The sequence below is a fragment of the Bacillus rossius genome, chromosome 3 (genome assembly GCF_032445375.1).
Source record: "Bacillus rossius redtenbacheri isolate Brsri chromosome 3, Brsri_v3, whole genome shotgun sequence".
In the NCBI taxonomy this organism is placed as follows: domain Eukaryota; kingdom Metazoa; phylum Arthropoda; class Insecta; order Phasmatodea; family Bacillidae; genus Bacillus; species Bacillus rossius.
Window position 1 is genome coordinate 673,894 of NC_086332.1, and position 23,520 is coordinate 697,413.

The following is a 23,520-nucleotide window of genomic DNA, read 5'->3' on the forward strand; positions in this document are numbered from 1 at the left end:
AGTGTACTAGTGCTAGCGTCAGGGTAGCATGGTGAGAGTCCCTGTAGCCGACCATCAGAGCTGATGGGGTGAGTGTACTAGTGCTAGCTGCCAGGGTACAGGTGTGAGAGTCCCTGTAGCCGGCCATCAGAGCTGATGGGGTGAGTGTACTAGTGTTAGCGTCAGGGTTGCATGGTGAGAGTCCCTGTAGCCGACCATCAGAGCTGATGGGGTGAGTGTACTAGTGCTAGCGGCCAGGGTAGAGTGGTGAGAGTCCCTGTAGCCGGCCATCAGAGCTGATGGGGTGAGTGTACTAGTGCTAGCATCAGGGTTGCATTGTGAGAGTCCCTGTAGCCGACCATCAGAGCTGATGGGGTGAGTGTACTAGTGCTAGCGGCCAGGGTAGAGTGGTGAGAGTCCCTGTAGCCGGCCATCAGAGCTGATGGGGTGAGTGTACTAGTGCTAGCGTCAGGGTTGCATGGTGAGAGTCCCTGTAGCCGACCATCAGAGCTGATGGGGTGAGTGTACTAGTGCTAGCGTCAGGGTTGCATTGTGAGAGTCCCTGTAGCCGACCATCAGAGCTGATGGGGTGAGTGTACTAGTGCTAGCGTCAGGGTTGCATTGTGAGAGTCCCTGTAGCCGACCATCAGAGCTGATGGGGTGAGTGTACTAGTGCTAGCTGCCAGGATAGAGTGGTGAGAGTCCCTGTAGCCGGCCATCAGAGCTGATGGGGTGAGTGTACTAGTGCTAGCGTCAGGGTTGCATGGTGAGAGTCCCTGTAGCCGGCCATCAGAGCTGATGGGGTGAGTGTTCTAGTGCTAGCGTCAGGGTTGCATGGTGAGAGTCCCTGTAGCCGACCATCAGAGCTGATGGGGTGAGTGTACTAGTGCTAGCGTCAGGGTTGCATTGTGAGAGTCCCTGTAGCCGACCATCAGAGCTGATGGGGTGAGTGTTCTAGTGCTAGCGTCAGGGTTGCATGGTGAGAGTCCCTGTAGCCGACCATCAGAGCTGATGGGGTGAGTATACTAGTGCTAGCGGCCAGGGTAGAGTGGTGAGAGTCCCTGTAGCCGGCCATCAGAGCTGATGGGGTGAGTGTACTAGTGCTAGCGTCAGGGTTGCATTGTGAGAGTCCCTGTAGACGACCATCAGAGCTGATGGGGTGAGTGTACTAGTGCTAGCTGCCAGGGTAGAGTGGTGAGAGTCCCTGTAGCCGGCCATCAGAGCTGATGGGGTGAGTGTACTAGTGCTAGCGTCAGGGTTGCATGGTGAGAGTCCCTGTAGCCGGCCAACAGAGCTGATGGGGTGAGTGTTCTAGTGCTAGCGTCAGGGTTGCATGGTGAGAGTCCCTGTAGCCGACCATCAGAGCTGATGGGGTGAGTGTACTAGTGCTAGCGTCAGGGTTGCATTGTGAGAGTCCCTGTAGCCGACCATCAGAGCTGATGGGGTGAGTGTTCTAGTGCTAGCGTCAGGGTTGCATGGTGAGAGTCCCTGTAGCCGACCATCAGAGCTGATGGGGTGAGTGTACTAGTGCTAGCGTCAGGGTTGCATGATGAGAGTCCCTGTAGCCGACCATCAGAGCTGATGGGGTGAGTGTACTAGTGCTAGCGTCAGGGTTGCATGATGAGAGTCCCTGTAGCCGACCATCAGAGCTGATGGGGTGAGTGTACTAGTGCTAGCGGCCAGGGTAGAGTGGTGAGAGTCCCTGTAGCCGGCCATCAGAGCTGATGGGGTGAGTGTACTAGTGCTAGCGTCAGGGTTGCATTGTGAGAGTCCCTGTAGCCGACCATCAGAGCTGACGGGGTGAGTGTACTAGTGCTAGCTGCCAGGGTAGAGTGGTGAGAGTCCCTGTAGCCGACCATCAGAGCTGATGGGGTGAGTGTTCTAGTGCGAGCGGCCAGGGTTGCATGGTGAGAGTCCCTGTAGCCTACCATCAGAGCTGATGGGGTGAGTGTACTAGTGCTAGCGTCAGGGTTGCATGATGAGAGTCCCTGTAGCCGACAATCAGAGCTGATGGGGTGAGTGTACTAGTGCTAGCGTCAGGGTTGCATGATGAGAGTCCCTGTAGCCGACCATCAGAGCTGATGGGGTGAGTGTACTAGTGCTAGCTGCCAGGGTAGAGTGGTGAGAGTCCCTGTAGCCGACCATCAGAGCTGATGGGGTGAGTGTTCTAGTGCTAGCGTCAGGGTTGCATGATGAGAGTCCCTGTAGCCGACCATCAGAGCTGATGGGGTGAGTGTACTAGTGCTAGCGTCAGGGTTGCATGATGAGAGTCCCTGTAGCCGACCATCAGAGCTGATGGGGTGAGTGTACTAGTGCTAGCGTCAGGGTTGCATGATGAGAGTCCCTGTAGCCGACCATCAGAGCTGATGGGGTGAGTGTACAGTGCTAGCTGCCAGGGTAGAGTGGTGAGAGTCCCTGTAGCCGACCATCAGAGCTGATGGGGTGAGTGTTCTAGTGCGAGCGGCCAGGGTTGCATGGTGAGAGTCCCTGTAGCCTACCATCAGAGCTGATGGGGTGATTGTACTAGTGCTAGCGTCAGGGTTGCATGATGAGAGTCCCTGTAGCCGACCATCAGAGCTGATGGGGTGAGTGTACTAGTGCTAGCGTCAGGGTTGCATGATGAGAGTCCCTGTAGCCGACCATCAGAGCTGATGGGGTGAGTGTACTAGTGCTAGCTGCCAGGGTAGAGTGGTGAGAGTCCCTGTAGCCGACCATCAGAGCTGATGGGGTGAGTGTTCTAGTGCTAGCGTCAGGGTTGCATGATGAGAGTCCCTGTAGCCGACCATCAGAGCTGATGGGGTGAGTGTACTAGTGCTAGCGTCAGGGTTGCATGATGAGAGTCCCTGTAGCCGACCATCAGAGCTGATGGGGTGAGTGTACTAGTGCTAGCGTCAGGGTTGCATGATGAGAGTCCCTGTAGCCGACCATCAGAGCTGATGGGGTGAGTGTACTAGTGCTAGCGTCAGGGTTGCATGATGAGAGTCCCTGTAGCCGACCATCAGAGCTGATGGGGTGAGTGTACTAGTGCTAGCGGCCAGGGTAGAGTGGTGAGAGTCCCTGTAGCCGGCCATCAGAGCTGATGGGGTGAGTGTACTAGTGCTAGCATCAGGGTTGCATTGTGAGAGTCCCTGTAGCCGACCATCAGAGCTGATGGGGTGTGTGTACTAGTGCTAGCGGCCAGGGTAGAGTGGTGAGAGTCCCTGTAGCCGGCCATCAGAGCTGATGGGGTGAGTGTACTAGTGCTAGCGTCAGGGTTGCATGGTGAGAGTCCCTGTAGCCGACCATCAGAGCTGATGGGGTGAGTGTACTAGTGCTAGCGTCAGGGTTGCATTGTGAGAGTCCCTGTAGCCGACCATCAGAGCTGATGGGGTGAGTGTACTAGTGCTAGCGTCAGGGTTGCATTGTGAGAGTCCCTGTAGCCGACCATCAGAGCTGATGGGGTGAGTGTACTAGTGCTAGCTGCCAGGATAGAGTGGTGAGAGTCCCTGTAGCCGGCCATCAGAGCTGATGGGGTGAGTGTACTAGTGCTAGCGTCAGGGTTGCATGGTGAGAGTCCCTGTAGCCGGCCATCAGAGCTGATGGGGTGAGTGTTCTAGTGCTAGCGTCAGGGTTGCATGGTGAGAGTCCCTGTAGCCGACCATCAGAGCTGATGGGGTGAGTGTACTAGTGCTAGCGTCAGGGTTGCATTGTGAGAGTCCCTGTAGCCGACCATCAGAGCTGATGGGGTGAGTGTTCTAGTGCTAGCGTCAGGGTTGCATGGTGAGAGTCCCTGTAGCCGACCATCAGAGCTGATGGGGTGAGTATACTAGTGCTAGCGGCCAGGGTAGAGTGGTGAGAGTCCCTGTAGCCGGCCATCAGAGCTGATGGGGTGAGTGTACTAGTGCTAGCGTCAGGGTTGCATTGTGAGAGTCCCTGTAGACGACCATCAGAGCTGATGGGGTGAGTGTACTAGTGCTAGCTGCCAGGGTAGAGTGGTGAGAGTCCCTGTAGCCGGCCATCAGAGCTGATGGGGTGAGTGTACTAGTGCTAGCGTCAGGGTTGCATGGTGAGAGTCCCTGTAGCCGGCCAACAGAGCTGATGGGGTGAGTGTTCTAGTGCTAGCGTCAGGGTTGCATGGTGAGAGTCCCTGTAGCCGACCATCAGAGCTGATGGGGTGAGTGTACTAGTGCTAGCGTCAGGGTTGCATTGTGAGAGTCCCTGTAGCCGACCATCAGAGCTGATGGGGTGAGTGTTCTAGTGCTAGCGTCAGGGTTGCATGGTGAGAGTCCCTGTAGCCGACCATCAGAGCTGATGGGGTGAGTGTACTAGTGCTAGCGTCAGGGTTGCATGATGAGAGTCCCTGTAGCCGACCATCAGAGCTGATGGGGTGAGTGTACTAGTGCTAGCGTCAGGGTTGCATGATGAGAGTCCCTGTAGCCGACCATCAGAGCTGATGGGGTGAGTGTACTAGTGCTAGCGGCCAGGGTAGAGTGGTGAGAGTCCCTGTAGCCGGCCATCAGAGCTGATGGGGTGAGTGTACTAGTGCTAGCGTCAGGGTTGCATTGTGAGAGTCCCTGTAGCCGACCATCAGAGCTGACGGGGTGAGTGTACTAGTGCTAGCTGCCAGGGTAGAGTGGTGAGAGTCCCTGTAGCCGACCATCAGAGCTGATGGGGTGAGTGTTCTAGTGCGAGCGGCCAGGGTTGCATGGTGAGAGTCCCTGTAGCCTACCATCAGAGCTGATGGGGTGAGTGTACTAGTGCTAGCGTCAGGGTTGCATGATGAGAGTCCCTGTAGCCGACAATCAGAGCTGATGGGGTGAGTGTACTAGTGCTAGCGTCAGGTTTGCATGATGAGAGTCCCTGTAGCCGACCATCAGAGCTGATGGGGTGAGTGTACTAGTGCTAGCTGCCAGGGTAGAGTGGTGAGAGTCCCTGTAGCCGACCATCAGAGCTGATGGGGTGAGTGTTCTAGTGCTAGCGTCAGGGTTGCATGATGAGAGTCCCTGTAGCCGACCATCAGAGCTGATGGGGTGAGTGTACTAGTGCTAGCGTCAGGGTTGCATGATGAGAGTCCCTGTAGCCGACCATCAGAGCTGATGGGGTGAGTGTACTAGTGCTAGCGTCAGGGTTGCATGATGAGAGTCCCTGTAGCCGACCATCAGAGCTGATGGGGTGAGTGTACAGTGCTAGCTGCCAGGGTAGAGTGGTGAGAGTCCCTGTAGCCGACCATCAGAGCTGATGGGGTGAGTGTTCTAGTGCGAGCGGCCAGGGTTGCATGGTGAGAGTCCCTGTAGCCTACCATCAGAGCTGATGGGGTGATTGTACTAGTGCTAGCGTCAGGGTTGCATGATGAGAGTCCCTGTAGCCGACCATCAGAGCTGATGGGGTGAGTGTACTAGTGCTAGCGTCAGGGTTGCATGATGAGAGTCCCTGTAGCCGACCATCAGAGCTGATGGGGTGAGTGTACTAGTGCTAGCTGCCAGGGTAGAGTGGTGAGAGTCCCTGTAGCCGACCATCAGAGCTGATGGGGTGAGTGTTCTAGTGCTAGCGTCAGGGTTGCATGATGAGAGTCCCTGTAGCCGACCATCAGAGCTGATGGGGTGAGTGTACTAGTGCTAGCGTCAGGGTTGCATGATGAGAGTCCCTGTAGCCGACCATCAGAGCTGATGGGGTGAGTGTACTAGTGCTAGCGTCAGGGTTGCATGATGAGAGTCCCTGTAGCCGACCATCAGAGCTGATGGGGTGAGTGTACTAGTGCTAGCGTCAGGGTTGCATGATGAGAGTCCCTGTAGCCGACCATCAGAGCTGATGGGGTGAGTGTACTAGTGCTAGCGGCCAGGGTAGAGTGGTGAGAGTCCCTGTAGCCGGCCATCAGAGCTGATGGGGTGAGTGTACTAATGCTAGTCTCAGGGTTGCATTGTGAGAGTCCCTGTAGCCGACCATCAGAGCTGATGGGGTGAGTGTACTAGTGCTAGCTGCCAGGGTAGAGTGGTGAGAGTCCCTGTAGCCGACCATCAGAGCTGATGGGGAGAGTGTTCTAGTGCGAGCGGCCAGGGTTGCATGGTGAGAGTCCCTGTAGCCTACCATCAGAGCTGATGGGGTGAGTGTACTAGTGCTAGCGTCAGGGTTGCATGATGAGAGTCCCTGTAGCCGACCATCAGAGCTGATGGGGTGAGTGTACTAGTGCTAGCGTCAGGGTTGCATGATGAGAGTCCCTGTAGCCGACCATCAGAGCTGATGGGGTGAGTGTACTAGTGCTAGCTGCCAGGGTAGAGTGGTGAGAGTCCCTGTAGCCGACCATCAGAGCTGATGGGGTGAGTGTTCTAGTGCTAGCGTCAGGGTTGCATGATGAGAGTCCCTGTAGCCGACCATCAGAGCTGATGGGGTGAGTGTACTAGTGCTAGCGTCAGGGTTGCATTGTGAGAGTCCCTGTAGCCGACCATCAGAGCTGATGGGGTGAGTGTACTAGTGCTAGCATCAGGGTTGCATTGTGAGAGTCCCTGTAGCCGACCATCAGAGCTGATGGGGTGAGTGTACTAGTGCTAGCGGCCAGGGTAGAGTGGTGAGAGTCCCTGTAGCCGGCCATCAGGGCTGATGGGGTGAGTGTACTAGTGCTAGCGTCAGGGTTGCATGGTAAGAGTCCCTGTAGCCGGCCATCAGAGCTGATGGGGTGAGTGTTCTAGTGCTAGCGTCAGGGTTGCATGGTGAGAGTCCCTGTAGCCGACCATCAGAGCTGATGGGGTGAGTGTACTAGTGCTAGCGTCAGGGTTGCATTGTGAGAGTCCCTGTAGCCGACCATCAGAGCTGATGGGGTGAGTGTTCTAGTGCTAGCGTCAGGGTTGCATGGTGAGAGTCCCTGTAGCCGACCATCAGAGCTGATGGGGTGAGTGTACTAGTGCTAGCGGCCAGGGTAGAGTGGTGAGAGTCCCTGTAGCCGGCCATCAGAGCTGATGGGGTGAGTGTACTAGTGCTAGCGTCAGGGTTGCATTGTGAGAGTCCCTGTAGCCGACCATCAGAGCTGATGGGGTGAGTGTACTAGTGCTAGCTGCCAGGGTAGAGTGGTGAGAGTCCCTGTAGCCGGCTATCAGAGCTGATGGGGTGAGTGTACTAGTGCTAGCGTCAGGGTTGCATGGTGAGAGTCCCTGTAGCCGGCCAACAGAGCTGATGGGGTGAGTGTTCTAGTGCTAGCGTCAGGGTTGCATGGTGAGAGTCCCTGTAGCCGACCATCAGAGCTGATGGGGTGAGTGTACTAGTGCTAGCGTCAGGGTTGCATTGTGAGAGTCCCTGTAGCCGACCATCAGAGCTGATGGGGTGAGTGTTCTAGTGCTAGCGTCAGGGTTGCATGGTGAGAGTCCCTGTAGCCGACCATCAGAGCTGATGGGGTGAGTGTACTAGTGCTAGCGGCCAGGGTAGAGTGGTGAGAGTCCCTGTAGCCGGCCATCAGAGCTGATGGGGTGAGTGTACTAGTGCTAGCGTCAGGGTAGCATGGTGAGAGTCCCTGTAGCCTACCATCAGAGCTGATGGGGTGAGTGTACTAGTGCTAGCTGCCAGGGTAGAGTGGTGAGAGTCCCTGTAGCCGGCCATCAGAGCTGATGGGGTGAGTGTACTAGTGCTAGCGTCAGGGTTGCATTGTGAGAGTCCCTGTAGCCGACCATCAGAGCTGATGGGGTGAGTGTTCTAGTGCTAGCGTCAGGGTTGCATGATGAGAGTCCCTGTAGCCGGCCATCAGAGCTGATGGGGTGAGTGTACTAGTGCTAGCGTCAGGGTTGCATTGTGAGAGTCCCTGTAGCCGACCATCAGAGCTGATGGGGTGAGTGTTCTAGTGCGAGCGGCCAGGGTTGCATGGTGAGAGTCCCTGTAGCCTACCATCAGAGCTGATGGGGTGAGTGTACTAGTGCTAGCGTCAGGGTTGCATGATGAGAGTCCCTGTAGCCGACCATCAGAGCTGATGGGGTGAGTGTACTAGTGCTAGCGTCAGGGTTGCATGATGAGAGTCCCTGTAGCCGACCATCAGAGCTGATGGGGTGAGTGTACTAGTGCTAGCTGCCAGGGTAGAGTGGTGAGAGTCCCTGTAGCCGACCATCAGAGCTGATGGGGTGAGTGTTCTAGTGCTAGCGTCAGGGTTGCATGATGAGAGTCCCTGTAGCCGACCATCAGAGCTGATGGGGTGAGTGTACTAGTGCTAGCGTCAGGGTTGCATGATGAGAGTCCCTGTAGCCGACCATCAGAGCTGATGGGGTGAGTGTACTAGTGCTAGCGTCAGGGTTGCATGATGAGAGTCCCTGTAGCCGACCATCAGAGCTGATGGGGTGAGTGTACTAGTGCTAGCTGCCAGGGTAGAGTGGTGAGAGTCCCTGTAGCCGACCATCAGAGCTGATGGGGTGAGTGTTCTAGTGCGAGCGGCCAGGGTTGCATGGTGAGAGTCCCTGTAGCCTACCATCAGAGCTGATGGGGTGAGTGTACTAGTGCTAGCGTCAGGGTTGCATGATGAGAGTCCCTGTAGCCGACCATCAGAGCTGATGGGGTGAGTGTACTAGTGCTAGCGTCAGGGTTGCATGATGAGAGTCCCTGTAGCCGACCATCAGAGCTGATGGGGTGAGTGTACTAGTGCTAGCTGCCAGGGTAGAGTGGTGAGAGTCCCTGTAGCCGACCATCAGAGCTGATGGGGTGAGTGTTCTAGTGCTAGCGTCAGGGTTGCATGATGAGAGTCCCTGTAGCCGACCATCAGAGATGATGGGGTGAGTGTACTAGTGCTAGCGTCAGGGTTGCATGATGAGAGTCCCTGTAGCCGACCATCAGAGCTGATGGGGTGAGTGTACTAGTGCTAGCGTCAGGGTTGCATGATGAGAGTCCCTGTAGCCGACCATCAGAGCTGATGGGGTGAGTGTATTAGTGCTAGCGTCAGGGTTGCATGATGAGAGTCCCTGTAGCCGACCATCAGAGCTGATGGGGTGAGTGTACTAGTGCTAGCGGCCAGGGTAGAGTGGTGAGAGTCCCTGTAGCCGGCCATCAGAGCTGATGGGGTGAGTGTACTAATGCTAGCGTCAGGGTTGCATTGTGAGAGTCCCTGTAGCCGACCATCAGAGCTGATGGGGTGAGTGTACTAGTGCTAGCTGCCAGGGTAGAGTGGTGAGAGTCCCTGTAGCCGACCATCAGAGCTGATGGGGAGAGTGTTCTAGTGCGAGCGGCCAGGGTTGCATGGTGAGAGTCCCTGTAGCCTACCATCAGAGCTGATGGGGTGAGTGTACTAGTGCTAGCATCAGGGTTGCATGATGAGAGTCCCTGTAGCCGACCATCAGAGCTGATGGGGTGAGTGTACTAGTGCTAGCGTCAGGGTTGCATGATGAGAGTCCCTGTAGCCGACCATCAAGGCTGATGGGGTGAGTGTACTAGTGCTAGCTGCCAAAGTAGAGTGGTGAGAGTCCCTGTAGCCGACCATCAGAGCTGATGGGGTGAGTGTTCTAGTGCTAGCGTCAGGGTTGCATGATGAGAGTCCCTGTAGCTGACCATCAGAGCTGATGGGGTGAGTGTACTAGTGCTAGCGTCAGGGTTGCATTGTGAGAGTCCCTGTAGCCGACCATCAGAGCTGATGGGGTGAGTGTACTAGTGCTAGCATCAGGGTTGCATTGTGAGAGTCCCTGTAGCCGACCATCAGAGCTGATGGGGTGAGTGTACTAGTGCTAGCGGCCAGGGTAGAGTGGTGAGAGTCCCTGTAGCCGGCCATCAGAGCTGATGGGGTGAGTGTACTAGTGCTAGCGTCAGGGTTGCATGGTGAGAGTCCCTGTAGCCGACCATCAGAGCTGATGGGGTGAGTGTACTAGTGCTAGCGTCAGGGTTGCATTGTGAGAGTCCCTGTAGCCGACCATCAGAGCTGATGGGGTGAGTGTACTAGTGCTAGCGTCAGGGTTGCATTGTGAGAGTCCCTGTAGCCGACCATCAGAGCTGATGGGGTGAGTGTACTAGTGCTAGCTGCCAGGGTAGAGTGGTGAGAGTCCCTGTAGCCGGCCATCAGAGCTGATGGGGTGAGTGTACTAGTGCTAGCGTCAGGGTTGCATGGTGAGAGTCCCTGTAGCCGGCCATCAGAGCTGATGGGGTGAGTGTACTAGTGCTAGCGTCAGGGTTGCATGGTGAGAGTCCCTGTAGCCGACCATCAGAGCTGATGGGGTGAGTGTACTAGTGCTAGCGTCAGGGTTGCATTGTGAGAGTCCCTGTAGCCGACCATCAGAGCTGATGGGGTGAGTGTACTAGTGCTAGCTGCCAGGGTAGAGTGGTGAGAGTCCCTGTAGCCGGCCATCAGAGCTGATGGGGTGAGTGTACTAGTGCTAGCGTCAGGGTTGCATTGTGAGAGTCCCTGTAGCCGACCATCAGAGCTGATGGGGTGAGTGTACTAGTGCTAGCTGCCAGGGTAGAGTGGTGAGAGTCCCTGTAGCCGGCCATCAGAGCTGATGGGGTGAGTGTACTAGTGCTAGCGTCAGGGTTGCATGGTGAGAGTCCCTGTAGCCGGCCAACAGAGCTGATGGGGTGAGTGTTCTAGTGCTAGCGTCAGGGTTGCATGGTGAGAGTCCCTGTAGCCGACCATCAGAGCTGATGGGGTGAGTGTACTAGTGCTAGCGTCAGGGTTGCATTGTGAGAGTCCCTGTAGCCGACCATCAGAGCTGATGGGGTGAGTGTTCTAGTGCTAGCGTCAGGGTTGCATGGTGAGAGTCCCTGTAGCCGACCATCAGAGCTGATGGGGTGAGTGTACTAGTGCTAGCGGCCAGGGTAGAGTGGTGAGAGTCCCTGTAGCCGACATCAGAGCTGATGGGGTGAGTGTACTAGTGCTAGCGTCAGGGTAGCATGGTGAGAGTCCCTGTAGCCTACCATCAGAGCTGATGGGGTGAGTGTACTAGTGCTAGCTGCCAGGGTAGAGTGGTGAGAGTCCCTGTAGCCGGCCATCAGAGCTGATGGGGTGAGTGTACTAGTGCTAGCGTCAGGGTTGCATTGTGAGAGTCCCTGTAGCCGACCATCAGAGCTGATGGGGTGAGTGTTCTAGTGCTAGCGTCAGGGTTGCATGATGAGAGTCCCTGTAGCCGGCCATCAGAGCTGATGGGGTGAGTGTACTAGTGCTAGCGTCAGGGTTGCATGATGAGAGTCCCTGTAGCCGACCATCAGAGCTGATGGGGTGAGTGTACTAGTGCTAGCGTCAGGGTAGCATGATGAGAGTCCCTGTAGCCGACCATCAGAGCTGATGGGGTGAGTGTACTAGTGCTAGCGTCAGGGTTGCATGATGAGAGTCCCTGTAGCCGACCATCAGAGCTGATGGGGTGAGTGTACTAGTGCTAGCGTCAGGGTTGCATGATGAGAGTCCCTGTAGCCGACCATCAGAGCTGATGGGGTGAGTGTACTAGTGCTAGCGTCAGGGTTGCATGATGAGAGTCCCTGTAGCCGACCATCAGAGCTGATGGGGTGAGTGTACTAGTGCTAGCGGCCAGGGTAGAGTGGTGGGAGTCCCTGTAGCCGGCCATCAGAGCTGATGGGGTGAGTGTACTAGTGCTAGCGTCAGGGTTGCATTGTGAGAGTCCCTGTAGCCGACCATCAGAGCTGATGGGGTGAGTGTACTAGTGCTAGCGTCAGGGTTGCATGATGAGAGTCCCTGTAGCCGACCATCAGAGCTGATGGGGTGAGTGTACTAGTGCTAGCGTCAGGGTTGCATGATGAGAGTCCCTGTAGCCGACCATCAGAGCTGATGGGGTGAGTGTACTAGTGCTAGCTGCCAGGGTAGAGTGGTGAGAGTCCCTGTAGCCGACCATCAGAGCTGATGGGGTGAGTGTTCTAGTGCGAGCGGCCAGGGTTGCATGGTGAGAGTCCCTGTAGCCTACCATCAGAGCTGATGGGGTGAGTGTACTAGTGCTAGCGTCAGGGTTGCATGATGAGAGTCCCTGTAGCCGACCATCAGAGCCGATGGGGTGAGTGTACTAGTGCTAGCGTCAGGGTTGCATGATGAGAGTCCCTGTAGCCGACCATCAGAGCTGATGGGGTGAGTGTACTAGTGCTAGCTGCCAGGGTAGAGTGGTGAGAGTCCCTGTAGCCGACCATCAGAGCTGATGGGGTGAGTGTTCTAGTGCTAGCGTCAGGGTTGCATGATGAGAGTCCCTGTAGCCGACCATCAGAGCTGATGGGGTGAGTGTACTAGTGCTAGCGTCAGGGTAGCATGATGAGAGTCCCTGTAGCCGACCATCAGAGCTGATGGGGTGAGTGTACTAGTGCTAGCGTCAGGGTTGCATGATGAGAGTCCCTGTAGCCGACCATCAGAGCTGATGGGGTGAGTGTACTAGTGCTAGCGTCAGGGTTGCATGATGAGAGTCCCTGTAGCCGACCATCAAGGCTGATGGGGTGAGTGTACTAGTGCTAGCTGCCAAAGTAGAGTGGTGAGAGTCCCTGTAGCCGACCATCAGAGCTGATGGGGTGAGTGTTCTAGTGCTAGCGTCAGGGTTGCATGATGAGAGTCCCTGTAGCTGACCATCAGAGCTGATGGGGTGAGTGTACTAGTGCTAGCGTCAGGGTTGCATTGTGAGAGTCCCTGTAGCCGACCATCAGAGCTGATGGGGTGAGTGTACTAGTGCTAGCATCAGGGTTGCATTGTGAGAGTCCCTGTAGCCGACCATCAGAGCTGATGGGGTGAGTGTACTAGTGCTAGCGGCCAGGGTAGAGTGGTGAGAGTCCCTGTAGCCGGCCATCAGAGCTGATGGGGTGAGTGTACTAGTGCTAGCGTCAGGGTTGCATGGTGAGAGTCCCTGTAGCCGACCATCAGAGCTGATGGGGTGAGTGTACTAGTGCTAGCGTCAGGGTTGCATTGTGAGAGTCTCTGTAGCCGACCATCAGAGCTGATGGGGTGAGTGTACTAGTGCTAGCGTCAGGGTTGCATTGTGAGAGTCCCTGTAGCCGACCATCAGAGCTGATGGGGTGAGTGTACTAGTGCTAGCTGCCAGGGTAGAGTGGTGAGAGTCCCTGTAGCCGGCCATCAGAGCTGATGGGGTGAGTGTACTAGTGCTAGCGTCAGGGTTGCATGGTGAGAGTCCCTGTAGCCGGCCATCAGAGCTGATGGGGTTAGTGTACTAGTGCTAGCGTCAGGGTTGCATGGTGAGAGTCCCTGTAGCCGACCATCAGAGCTGATGGGGTGAGTGTACTAGTGCTAGCGTCAGGGTTGCATTGTGAGAGTCCCTGTAGCCGACCATCAGAGCTGATGGGGTGAGTGTACTAGTGCTAGCTGCCAGGGTAGAGTGGTGAGAGTCCCTGTAGCCGGCCATCAGAGCTGATGGGGTGAGTGTACTAGTGCTAGCGTCAGGGTTGCATTGTGAGAGTCCCTGTAGCCGACCATCAGAGCTGATGGGGTGAGTGTACTAGTGCTAGCTGCCAGGGTAGAGTGGTGAGAGTCCCTGTAGCCGGCCATCAGAGCTGATGGGGTGAGTGTACTAGTGCTAGCGTCAGGGTTGCATGGTGAGAGTCCCTGTAGCCGGCCAACAGAGCTGATGGGGTGAGTGTTCTAGTGCTAGCGTCAGGGATGCATGGTGAGAGTCCCTGTAGCCGACCATCAGAGCTGATGGGGTGAGTGTACTAGTGCTAGCGTCAGGGTTGCATTGTGAGAGTCCCTGTAGCCGACCATCAGAGCTGATGGGGTGAGTGTTCTAGTGCTAGCGTCAGGGTTGCATGGTGAGAGTCCCTGTAGCCGACCATCAGAGCTGATGGGGTGAGTGTACTAGTGCTAGCGGCCAGGGTAGAGTGGTGAGAGTCCCTGTAGCCGACATCAGAGCTGATGGGGTGAGTGTACTTGTGCTAGCGTCAGGGTAGCATGGTGAGAGTCCCTGTAGCCTACCATCAGAGCTGATGGGGTGAGTGTACTAGTGCTAGCTGCCAGGGTAGAGTGGTGAGAGTCCCTGTAGCCGGCCATCAGAGCTGATGGGGTGAGTGTACTAGTGCTAGCGTCAGGGTTGCATTGTGAGAGTCCCTGTAGCCGACCATCAGAGCTGATGGGGTGAGTGTTCTAGTGCTAGCGTCAGGGTTGCATGATGAGAGTCCCTGTAGCCGGCCATCAGAGCTGATGGGGTGAGTGTACTAGTGCTAGCGTCAGGGTTGCATGATGAGAGTCCCTGTAGCCGACCATCAGAGCTGATGGGGTGAGTGTACTAGTGCTAGCGTCAGGGTAGCATGATGAGAGTCCCTTTAGCCGACCATCAGAGCTGATGGGGTGAGTGTACTAGTGCTAGCGTCAGGGTTGCATGATGAGAGTCCCTGTAGCCGACCATCAGAGCTGATGGGGTGAGTGTACTAGTGCTAGCGTCAGGGTTGCATGATGAGAGTCCCTGTAGCCGACCATCAGAGCTGATGGGGTGAGTGTACTAGTGCTAGCGTCAGGGTTGCATGATGAGAGTCCCTGTAGCCGACCATCAGAGCTGATGGGGTGAGTGTACTAGTGCTAGCGTCAGGGTTGCATGATGAGAGTCCCTGTAGCCGACCATCAGAGCTGATGGGGTGAGTGTACTAGTGCTAGCGTCAGGGTTGCATGATGAGAGTCCCTGTAGCCGACCATCAGAGCTGATGGGGTGAGTGTACTAGTGCTAGCGTCAGGGTTGCATGATGAGAGTCCCTGTAGCCGACCATCAGATCTGATGGGGTGAGTGTACTAGTGCTAGCGTCAGGGTTGCATGATGAGAGTCCCTGTAGCCGACCATCAGAGCTGATGGGGTGAGTGTACTAGTGCTAGCGGCCAGGGTAGAGTGGTGAGAGTCCCTGTAGCCGGCCATCAGAGCTGATGGGGTGAGTGTACTAGTGCTAGCGTCAGGGTTGCATTGTGAGAGTCCCTGTAGCCGACCATCAGAGCTGATGGGGTGAGTGTACTAGTGCTAGCGTCAGGGTTGCATGATGAGAGTCCCTGTAGCCGACCATCAGAGCTGATGGGGTGAGTGTACTAGTGCTAGCGTCAGGGTTGCATGATGAGAGTCCCTGTAGCCGACCATCAGAGCTGATGGGGTGAGTGTACTAGTGCTAGCTGCCAGGGTAGAGTGGTGAGAGTCCCTGTAGCCGACCATCAGAGCTGATGGGGTGAGTGTTCTAGTGCGAGCGGCCAGGGTTGCATGGTGAGAGTCCCTGTAGCCTACCATCAGAGCTGATGGGGTGAGTGTACTAGTGCTAGCGTCAGGGTTGCATGATGAGAGTCCCTGTAGCCGACCATCAGAGCTGATGGGGTGAGTGTACTAGTGCTAGCGTCAGGGTTGCATGATGAGAGTCCCTGTAGCCGTCCATCAGAGCCGATGGGGTGAGTGTACTAGTGCTAGCGTCAGGGTTGCATGATGAGAGTCCCTGTAGCCGACCATCAGAGCTGATGGGGTGAGTGTACTAGTGCTAGCTGCCAGGGTAGAGTGGTGAGAGTCCCTGTAGCCGACCATCAGAGCTGATGGGGTGAGTGTTCTAGTGCTAGCGTCAGGGTTGCATGATGAGAGTCCCTGTAGCCGACCATCAGAGCTGATGGGGTGAGTGTACTAGTGCTAGCGTCAGGGTAGCATGATGAGAGTCCCTGTAGCCGACCATCAGAGCTGATGGGGTGAGTGTACTAGTGCTAGCGTCAGGGTTGCATGATGAGAGTCCCTGTAGCCGACCATCAGAGCTGATGGGGTGAGTGTACTAGTGCTAGCGTCAGGGTTGCATGATGAGAGTCCCTGTAGCCGACCATCAGAGCTGATGGGGTGAGTGTACTAGTGCTAGCGTCAGGGTTGCATGATGAGAGTCCCTGTAGCCGACCATCAGAGCTGATGGGGTGAGTGTACTAGTGCTAGCGTCAGGGTTGCATGATGAGAGTCCCTGTAGCCGACCATCAGAGCTGATGGGGTGAGTGTACTAGTGCTAGCGTCAGGGTTGCATGATGAGAGTCCCTGTAGCCGACCATCAGAGCTGATGGGGTGAGTGTACTAGTGCTAGCGTCAGGGTTGCATGATGAGAGTCCCTGTAGCCGACCATCAGAGCTGATGGGGTGAGTGTACTAGTGCTAGCGTCAGGGTTGCATGATGAGAGTCCCTGTAGCCGACCATCAGATCTGATGGGGTGAGTGTACTAGTGCTAGCGTCAGGGTTGCATAATGAGAGTCCCTGTAGCCGACCATCAGAGCTGATGGGGTGAGTGTACTAGTGCTAGCGGCCAGGGTAGAGTGGTGAGAGTCCCTGTAGCCGGCCATCAGAGCTGATGGGGTGAGTGTACTAGTGCTAGCGTCAGGGTTGCATTGTGAGAGTCCCTGTAGCCGACCATCAGAGCTGATGGGGTGAGTGTACTAGTGCTAGCGTCAGGGTTGCATGATGAGAGTCCCTGTAGCCGACCATCAGAGCTGATGGGGTGAGTGTACTAGTGCTAGCGTCAGGGTTGCATGATGAGAGTCCCTGTAGCCGACCATCAGAGCTGATGGGGTGAGTGTACTAGTGCTAGCTGCCAGGGTAGAGTGGTGAGAGTCCCTGTAGCCGACCATCAGAGCTGATGGGGTGAGTGTTCTAGTGCGAGCGGCCAGGGTTGCATGGTGAGAGTCCCTGTAGCCTACCATCAGAGCTGATGGGGTGAGTGTACTAGTGCTAGCGTCAGGGTTGCATGATGAGAGTCCCTGTAGCCGACCATCAGAGCTGATGGGGTGAGTGTACTAGTGCTAGCGTCAGGGTTGCATGATGAGAGTCCCTGTAGCCGACCATCAGAGCTGATGGGGTGAGTGTACTAGTGCTAGCGTCAGGGTTGCATGATGAGAGTCCCTGTAGCCGACCATCAGAGCTGATGGGGTGAGTGTACTAGTGCTAGCGTCAGGGTTGCATGATGAGAGTCCCTGTAGCCGACCATCAGAGCTGATGGGGTGAGTGTACTAGTGCTAGCGTCAGGGTTGCATGATGAGAGTCCCTGTAGCCGACCATCAGAGCTGATGGGGTGAGTGTACTAGTGCTAGCGGCCAGGGTAGAGTGGTGAGAGTCCCTGTAGCCGGCCATCAGAGCTGATGGGGTGAGTGTACTAGTGCTAGCGTCAGGGTTGCATTGTGAGAGTCCCTGTAGCCGACCATCAGAGCTGATGGGGTGAGTGTACTAGTGCTAGCTGCCAGGGTAGAGTGGTGAGAGTCCCTGTAGCCGACCATCAGAGCTGATGGGGAGAGTGTTCTAGTGCGAGCGGCCAGGGTTGCATGGTGAGAGTCCCTGTAGCCTACCATCAGAGCTGATGGGGTGAGTGTACTAGTGCTAGCGTCAGGGTTGCATGATGAGAGTCCCTGTAGCCGACCATCAGAGCTGATGGGGTGAGTGTACTAGTGCTAGCGTCAGGGTTGCATGATGAGAGTCCCTGTAGCCGACCATCAGAGCTGATGGGGTGAGTGTACTAGTGCTAGCTGCCAGGGTAGAGTGGTGAGAGTCCCTGTAGCCGACCATCAGAGCTGATGGGGTGAGTGTTCTAGTGCTAGCGTCAGGGTTGCATGATGAGAGTCCCTGTAGCCGACCATCAGAGCTGATGGGGTGAGTGTACTAGTGCTAGCGTCAGGGTTGCATGATGAGAGTCCCTGTAGCCGACCATCAGAGCTGATGGGGTGAGTGTACTAGTGCTAGCGTCAGGGTTGCATGATGAGAGTCCCTGTAGCCGACCATCAGAGCTGATGGGGTGAGTGTACTAGTGCTAGCTGCCAGGGTAGAGTGGTGAGAGTCCCTGTAGCCGACCATCAGAGCTGATGGGGTGAGTGTTCTAGTGCGAGCGGCCAGGGTTGCATGGTGAGAGTCCCTGTAGCCTACCATCAGAGCTGATGGGGTGAGTGTACTAGTGCTAGCGTCAGGGTTGCATGATGAGAGTCCCTGTAGCCGACCATCAGAGCTGATGGGGTGAGTGTACTAGTGCTAGCGTCAGGGTTGCATGATGAGAGTCCCTGTAGCCGACCATCAGAGCTGATGGGGTGAGTGTACTAGTGCTAGCTGCCAGTGTAGAGTGGTGAGAGTCCCTGTAGCCGACCATCAGAGCTGATGGGGTGAGTGTTCTAGTGCTAGCGTCAGGGTTGCATGATGAGAGTCCCTGTAGCCGACCATCAGAGCTGATGGGGTGAGTGTACTAGTGCTAGCGGCCAGGGTAGAGTGGTGAGAGTCCCTGTAGCCGGCCATCAGAGCTGATGGGGTGAGTGTACTAGTGCTAGCGTCAGGGTTGCATTGTGAGAGTCCCTGTAGCCGACCATCAGAGCTGATGGGGTGAGTGTACTAGTGCAAGCGGCCAGGGTTTCATGGTTATTTTCTCTTCCATCCTACCAAGTAACTGTGAGTTAAATCATTTATATCTCTGCATTTGTACATCACTATTTTTTAATTTTTTTTATAATATGGTTTTGTAAAGACTGCGAAAGAAATATTATATTTAGAATTATTTTATTTCACAACAGGATTTGTATACTTTTGTTATCATTTTTCTGCAGTCTTTACTGAATTAACAATGTGCATGTTATTTTGGCAACTGAAGTTCTATAAACATGGGTAAAACCATTTAGGCTAAGACTGTAAAAGAAACGTATTCATTAGATAAAGTGAATAAGTGAAAATTTCCCTAAGACAGATTTTGTACCAGCAAACATAAATCTATGTGTTAGCAATGTAGAGGCACTTAAGATTTCTGTAACAACATTAGACGAGCATTATCCGGAATGGTTCTATGAAAGAAAACTCTGCATCTCGACGAGTAGAAATTTTTTTTTTTTTTTTCATTTTTTGTAAATTATTTTTGGGTAGATCCTCATTATATTATTATATTTGGTGTCACTGCACTAAATGTGAAATATGAAAAATCTTTTAAATCTGAAGCCACAGCCAATCATCAAAGAAAGGATTATACATTATAGGTGTGCGTTGCGGTCTGATAGTTCCTGGCTGTGTGGAGGGAGGACTTAAAGTTATTAAAAGTTAAGTGTGTCATTTTATACAGAAATAGTGCATAGTAGAAGCAGAGTAATGATTAATTGTAATATTTATTTCTAGACAAAAAGGAAAATGTTAAATTAAAGAGTAATAGCATCAGGTACTAATGCATAAAACAGGTATTGGTGCATGTGAATCTGTTTTTGCAGTAGTAAACCACATATATGCACAACATTAGGAAAGGACCTCACATGTCGACAATTGCATTGATAAAATAGAAACATTTTGTTTTACTAACTATTATAACCTACATTTGTTTCAGTTAGAATACAGTAATATTATAACAAATTCCTTGCCTGCGTTTATCTGTTTTCGTCTAGCTTTGTTTTCTCTTTTTATCTAACTTATCTCCACCAAGCCAATAAATGTTTATATTCAATACATGTATTACATTACAATGTTTAAATTGTTGAAAACTGTTTTTATGCAATTTTTTGTATTAAATTTTTTGCAAATTAACTATAAACAATAAATGTGAACAATATGCCAAAATATTGTCAACATTAATAGTTTGTGTAATACGTAAAATATTTTACGTGGTTGAATGCACCTGTTCACCTGAATGTGAACACTGGCAATGCTGTACGTAGTTTTCACTTCTTCAGCTGTTAATTTTCCATCATGACGACATAGTGGTGTTACAACAATGACCCCTTGTTGGAGAAGCTTGGTTTATTTCCTGAAAAACCTTTAGACAGCCATGATTTAATCGCCACATTCTAATAGACAATTATCCACAATTATTTGTAATGAATGTGTTACGTGATCTTCCACCTAAGTATTTAGAAAAAAAACATAATCACAACAAATGTTTGTGTTACTATTGCAACTTAGTTTTTTGTAATTAATTCACTCATAGAACATTCATGCTCTCAAATACTTACATATGTATTTACTGTGGCTCTTGAACAGCTCTCAAGAGCGTGTGAAGTGGCAGCCTTCTTTTTATATTTGTTTGAAAATATACTGGGTACGCATTCAGGATTTTGGGTTCTGCGACCTTTGGTTTCCAGGGAAATGAAACACTGTATATTTTTGACTGGGTTGATTGATACGTAAGTGAACCACCAAGACAGGGGTGAAGGGGGAACACCTGTAGGTATGCCAGGCATCATGTTTGGAGATTCAGACTGAAAAAAATCCATTTATAATATAAATATGATAACATAAAAGAATCATAATATCAATGTGATAAAAAGGGGGGAAATCAATATAATTTATATTTATTTATTATACAATTACCTGAGTGTTCTACATAGTCAGGCACTTAGGTCCAACAGCCCTTCCTAAAATATCTTTTGTGTTGTGTATAATTGTATATTACTAACTAATTACAGTTCTTTAATGTTCGTGACTTGTAATCCTGTATTGCTATATCATGTTAGCCTAAGGCAGAGCTGTAGCCCTAAAAGACAACTGGCCTTGTGATGTAACCTTATTTGTAGGATGTGTTGACCTAGGCACAGTGTTGCCCCACGGAGCGCGAGGGCGAAGGGCGGAGGAAGGGAGCCGAAGAGCGTGTCGATCAGGCAGCGCCCGAAGTAGCACGCACTTTAGAGCAGAGAGCAGTTGAAGTGAAACCCTTCTGTCAGTTTGGGAAGTACGTAGCGACCGAGCTCCGCCGGCTGCCGATGAAAACTGCCGTCTCTTTGCAACGGGCTATACGCAGTTGTGTCGTTCGCTGCAAGCTGTCGTGTTTGAGACCTGATCTTCCTGCTCGTCCCTGTAGCTCGGATGTTCCACCGTCAGCACCCAGCCCTGCGAGCGCCCTTGGCCCTTCGACGAAGCCAGTAGCACATCTGCATTCAATCCAGTCGTAGCTGTCGCACTTCATGAAAAATATGTGCTCGCACCTTTTCGTTAAGACTGTTATTTTTTTTTGGTGTCATTTTCATGCTACATCGTGATTTGTTCCTCAGTATTCTGAATTGATCATGGTGCAACAAAAGTATAGCATCATATTTTATATTCCAGTTAATAAAGAAGTGAAAAGAAATATTAGTTACATATAAAAAAATTTTTTCAGGGTCTAATGCAAGTGAGGTGTTTATTTTCTACACACATTTCAGCCAACATACAGCTGCTAGCAAGTAACTCAACCAAGAAAACATTCCAGTCAATATCATCCCGATGAAATGGTTTGCCATCACATAGTCGTTAGCTCCCGATGTGATGTGTAACCTCTCTGGGTGCCAAATCCTCAATGTAACTAGTTTGAAAAAAATGAGAAGAACACACGACCCAATGTATTCAAAACATTAAATTTACGGCAAACTGTTACGTTCTGAATATAGTTATGGTTACTCTAAAATAAACTTATTAGAGTTTACCAGATTATTGAAATACTTCTCAATAATATCTAAGTCCCTTTATACGTTAAGAAAAAATTACAATTATGTGGTTATGTTTTTTCAAATTGCAAAATGCCAACAAAACTAAAATAATTGTTTTCTCCCAACGAATTGATCCAGTCCACGCTCACATCCTGTTTCTTACAGTTTCTGCCGGTCAGTAAGGAACAAATGACATGTCCTTCAACTTGCCGAGCTCTTGTTGACCAGAAACTGGAGCGGACTGCCAGGTTCTTGCGAAGTACCGCGCCCCGCGGGCCCCGAGAGTTGGGCAGCAGGTTCATTCAGGCCGACAGGTTTGTCACCCAGTAGCACCCAGTTTTTTTTTAATTTTAGCCGTAAATGCCTTGTTAGCATTTGTTCACATAATAGTGCAAATAAATTGACTTGAGTAAACTCTTTAAAGTGCAACACGCAGTAAAGTCGTCAAAAAAAGGTAGCCTGCTGTCATGCATGGCACTACTGCAGAAGGGTCTCAAAAGAGGTTTCAAACTTGATTCTGCTAAATGAAGTGGTCATGCAAAAAAAAATACACCGTGATGTGTAGCCACTCAAGGTCACCTTCAAGGATCACTGGCTAGTACGCTGTCACGGCGCTGTCACGGCGCTGCCACGCACATTTGTTTATGCTGTGATTACTGCCTCAGACTGTTGGCGTTTGAGCAAGAATATAGAGCAAAACATATGGCTGTGCTGGTCCCTGAACAAAAGTTTATATATTGACAGCCATATCTTGCCAAGTTGACATATTATCCTTGTCAGTCAAGTCCGAAGGGCAAGTGCAGCTACAGAAGCCCCTGGTCGTGTGCGGGCCACCGGGCTGGAGCCGAGTCGTGCCATTCAGCTGCCTCCAGCGCTCACCTGTGCCGCGGCAGAAGCTCCGCCACACGAACAACACTTCAAATGTTTGATTTTTTACTATATAGCTAGCGAAAAATCAAGACATCAACGTACAACTAAATTAAGGTACAAAACTCAAGTACTGTACAGTTGAAGCTTTGTAAGGTAAAAATAAGAATGGACTAATAAAGCAAAATAAAAAGTTTTCTTAATAACATGAAAACAAAGCAATTATAAGAGATTGCAAAGAAGGAGATGATCAAATACTTTATAGAAATGTGATAATAACAAAACAAAATTAAATTTAAAAGACAATAAGTAAAAGTAACTCAGAGCAAAAGAAATTTTAATAAAAGCAAACAGGCTTTGGCAATCTGCGTCAAGGCTTTGCATCGGCAACTCGCTGTAGTTGTTTTCCGTGACGCTGTCGCCACCTTTATTTCCAAACCCAAGTTCAAGGCACAAAATTCATGCCGGTTACCGAAAGGGCAGCTACCAGAACCAGATTCACTATAAAAAAGTGTGCAAACATACATTTTGACAGTATTTAAATAATTTTCTGTAAAGAAATATATAACTGACTGAAAATTTATTCAAGCAAGTTATTTCGCGTTGGAGAGTTTAAGAGTGTTTCACTATCATATAACTACAACCGGTTTAGCAACAGCAGAATTTTTAGAAGCGACAACAATAAAAAAATAAATACACATTTGTTCTTTTACCAGGAAAATCCTTGGAACTTCACTTGCCAACTACATCACTTGTAAAACTGCAAGGCAGAGCTTTGTACAATTAAATTTGGCACAAAGATGTAGTGCAAAGATGTTCCTTGAATTTTACAAGTGATATCGCTGGCAACCGAGTATCCAAGGTTTTTCCTGTAAAAGTACAAAAGCAATTCTGTGAGGTGTGTGTGCGTTAACACACACAACCCTCCTTTCACAAGGGAAGTGACCCACGGTTTCATCCATGATAAGTCATTAAACACATTCTGCTTTTGAGAATTCTGTTCTGTCGATATACATTTAAATAATAGTTTTTAATACGTCTATAATGTCCCCTACATAATGTGTGCAGGATGTTTGTGGTGGTGCCTGGCTGACCACTTATGAAAGCCATGCCCATGTCAAGACTGGAACACACGACCACCAGTTCCGGCAGGCAGGTGCTGCTCCCTCCTGTAACATCTCAAAGAAACAAGTGAATAACGCTAGCCCCCCAGTAGCAGTTTACACTGCAGTCGCAGTGTGTCGTAACATCTCTGACATGACAGGCGTTGGTATACATCAATAAAAATTAATGCTAGTCCCCTCAAACTATTTCACCTCATATTGGGGATAAATTTATTTTCGAGGTTATTCTGTTATAAGTCAAAAGGGTTCTCTAGGGGTAGTTTGCATCCATTGGTGCATGTTAAAAGAATTTTTTTTTTTTTTTTT

At 51.8% G+C, this 23,520-nt stretch overlaps 1 protein-coding gene across 4 annotated transcripts in view; it reads left to right on the forward strand.

Annotated features, from left to right (window-relative positions):
- LOC134530049 (peregrin-like) overlaps positions 1–23,520 on the forward strand; it is a 75,768-nt gene that overhangs the window by 37,052 nt on the left and 15,196 nt on the right. For 2 of the 4 annotated variants that reach the window (XM_063364593.1, XM_063364592.1), the window contains exon 11: positions 20,351–20,886. The exons of the other annotated variants lie outside the window; for them this stretch is intronic. In XM_063364593.1, the coding sequence (XP_063220663.1) occupies positions 20,351–20,710 (360 nt within the window). In that variant the 3' untranslated portion in view covers positions 20,711–20,886. Of the gene's footprint in view, positions 1–20,350; positions 20,887–23,520 lie in introns of those variants that run through there. 4 annotated transcript variants of the gene reach the window in all.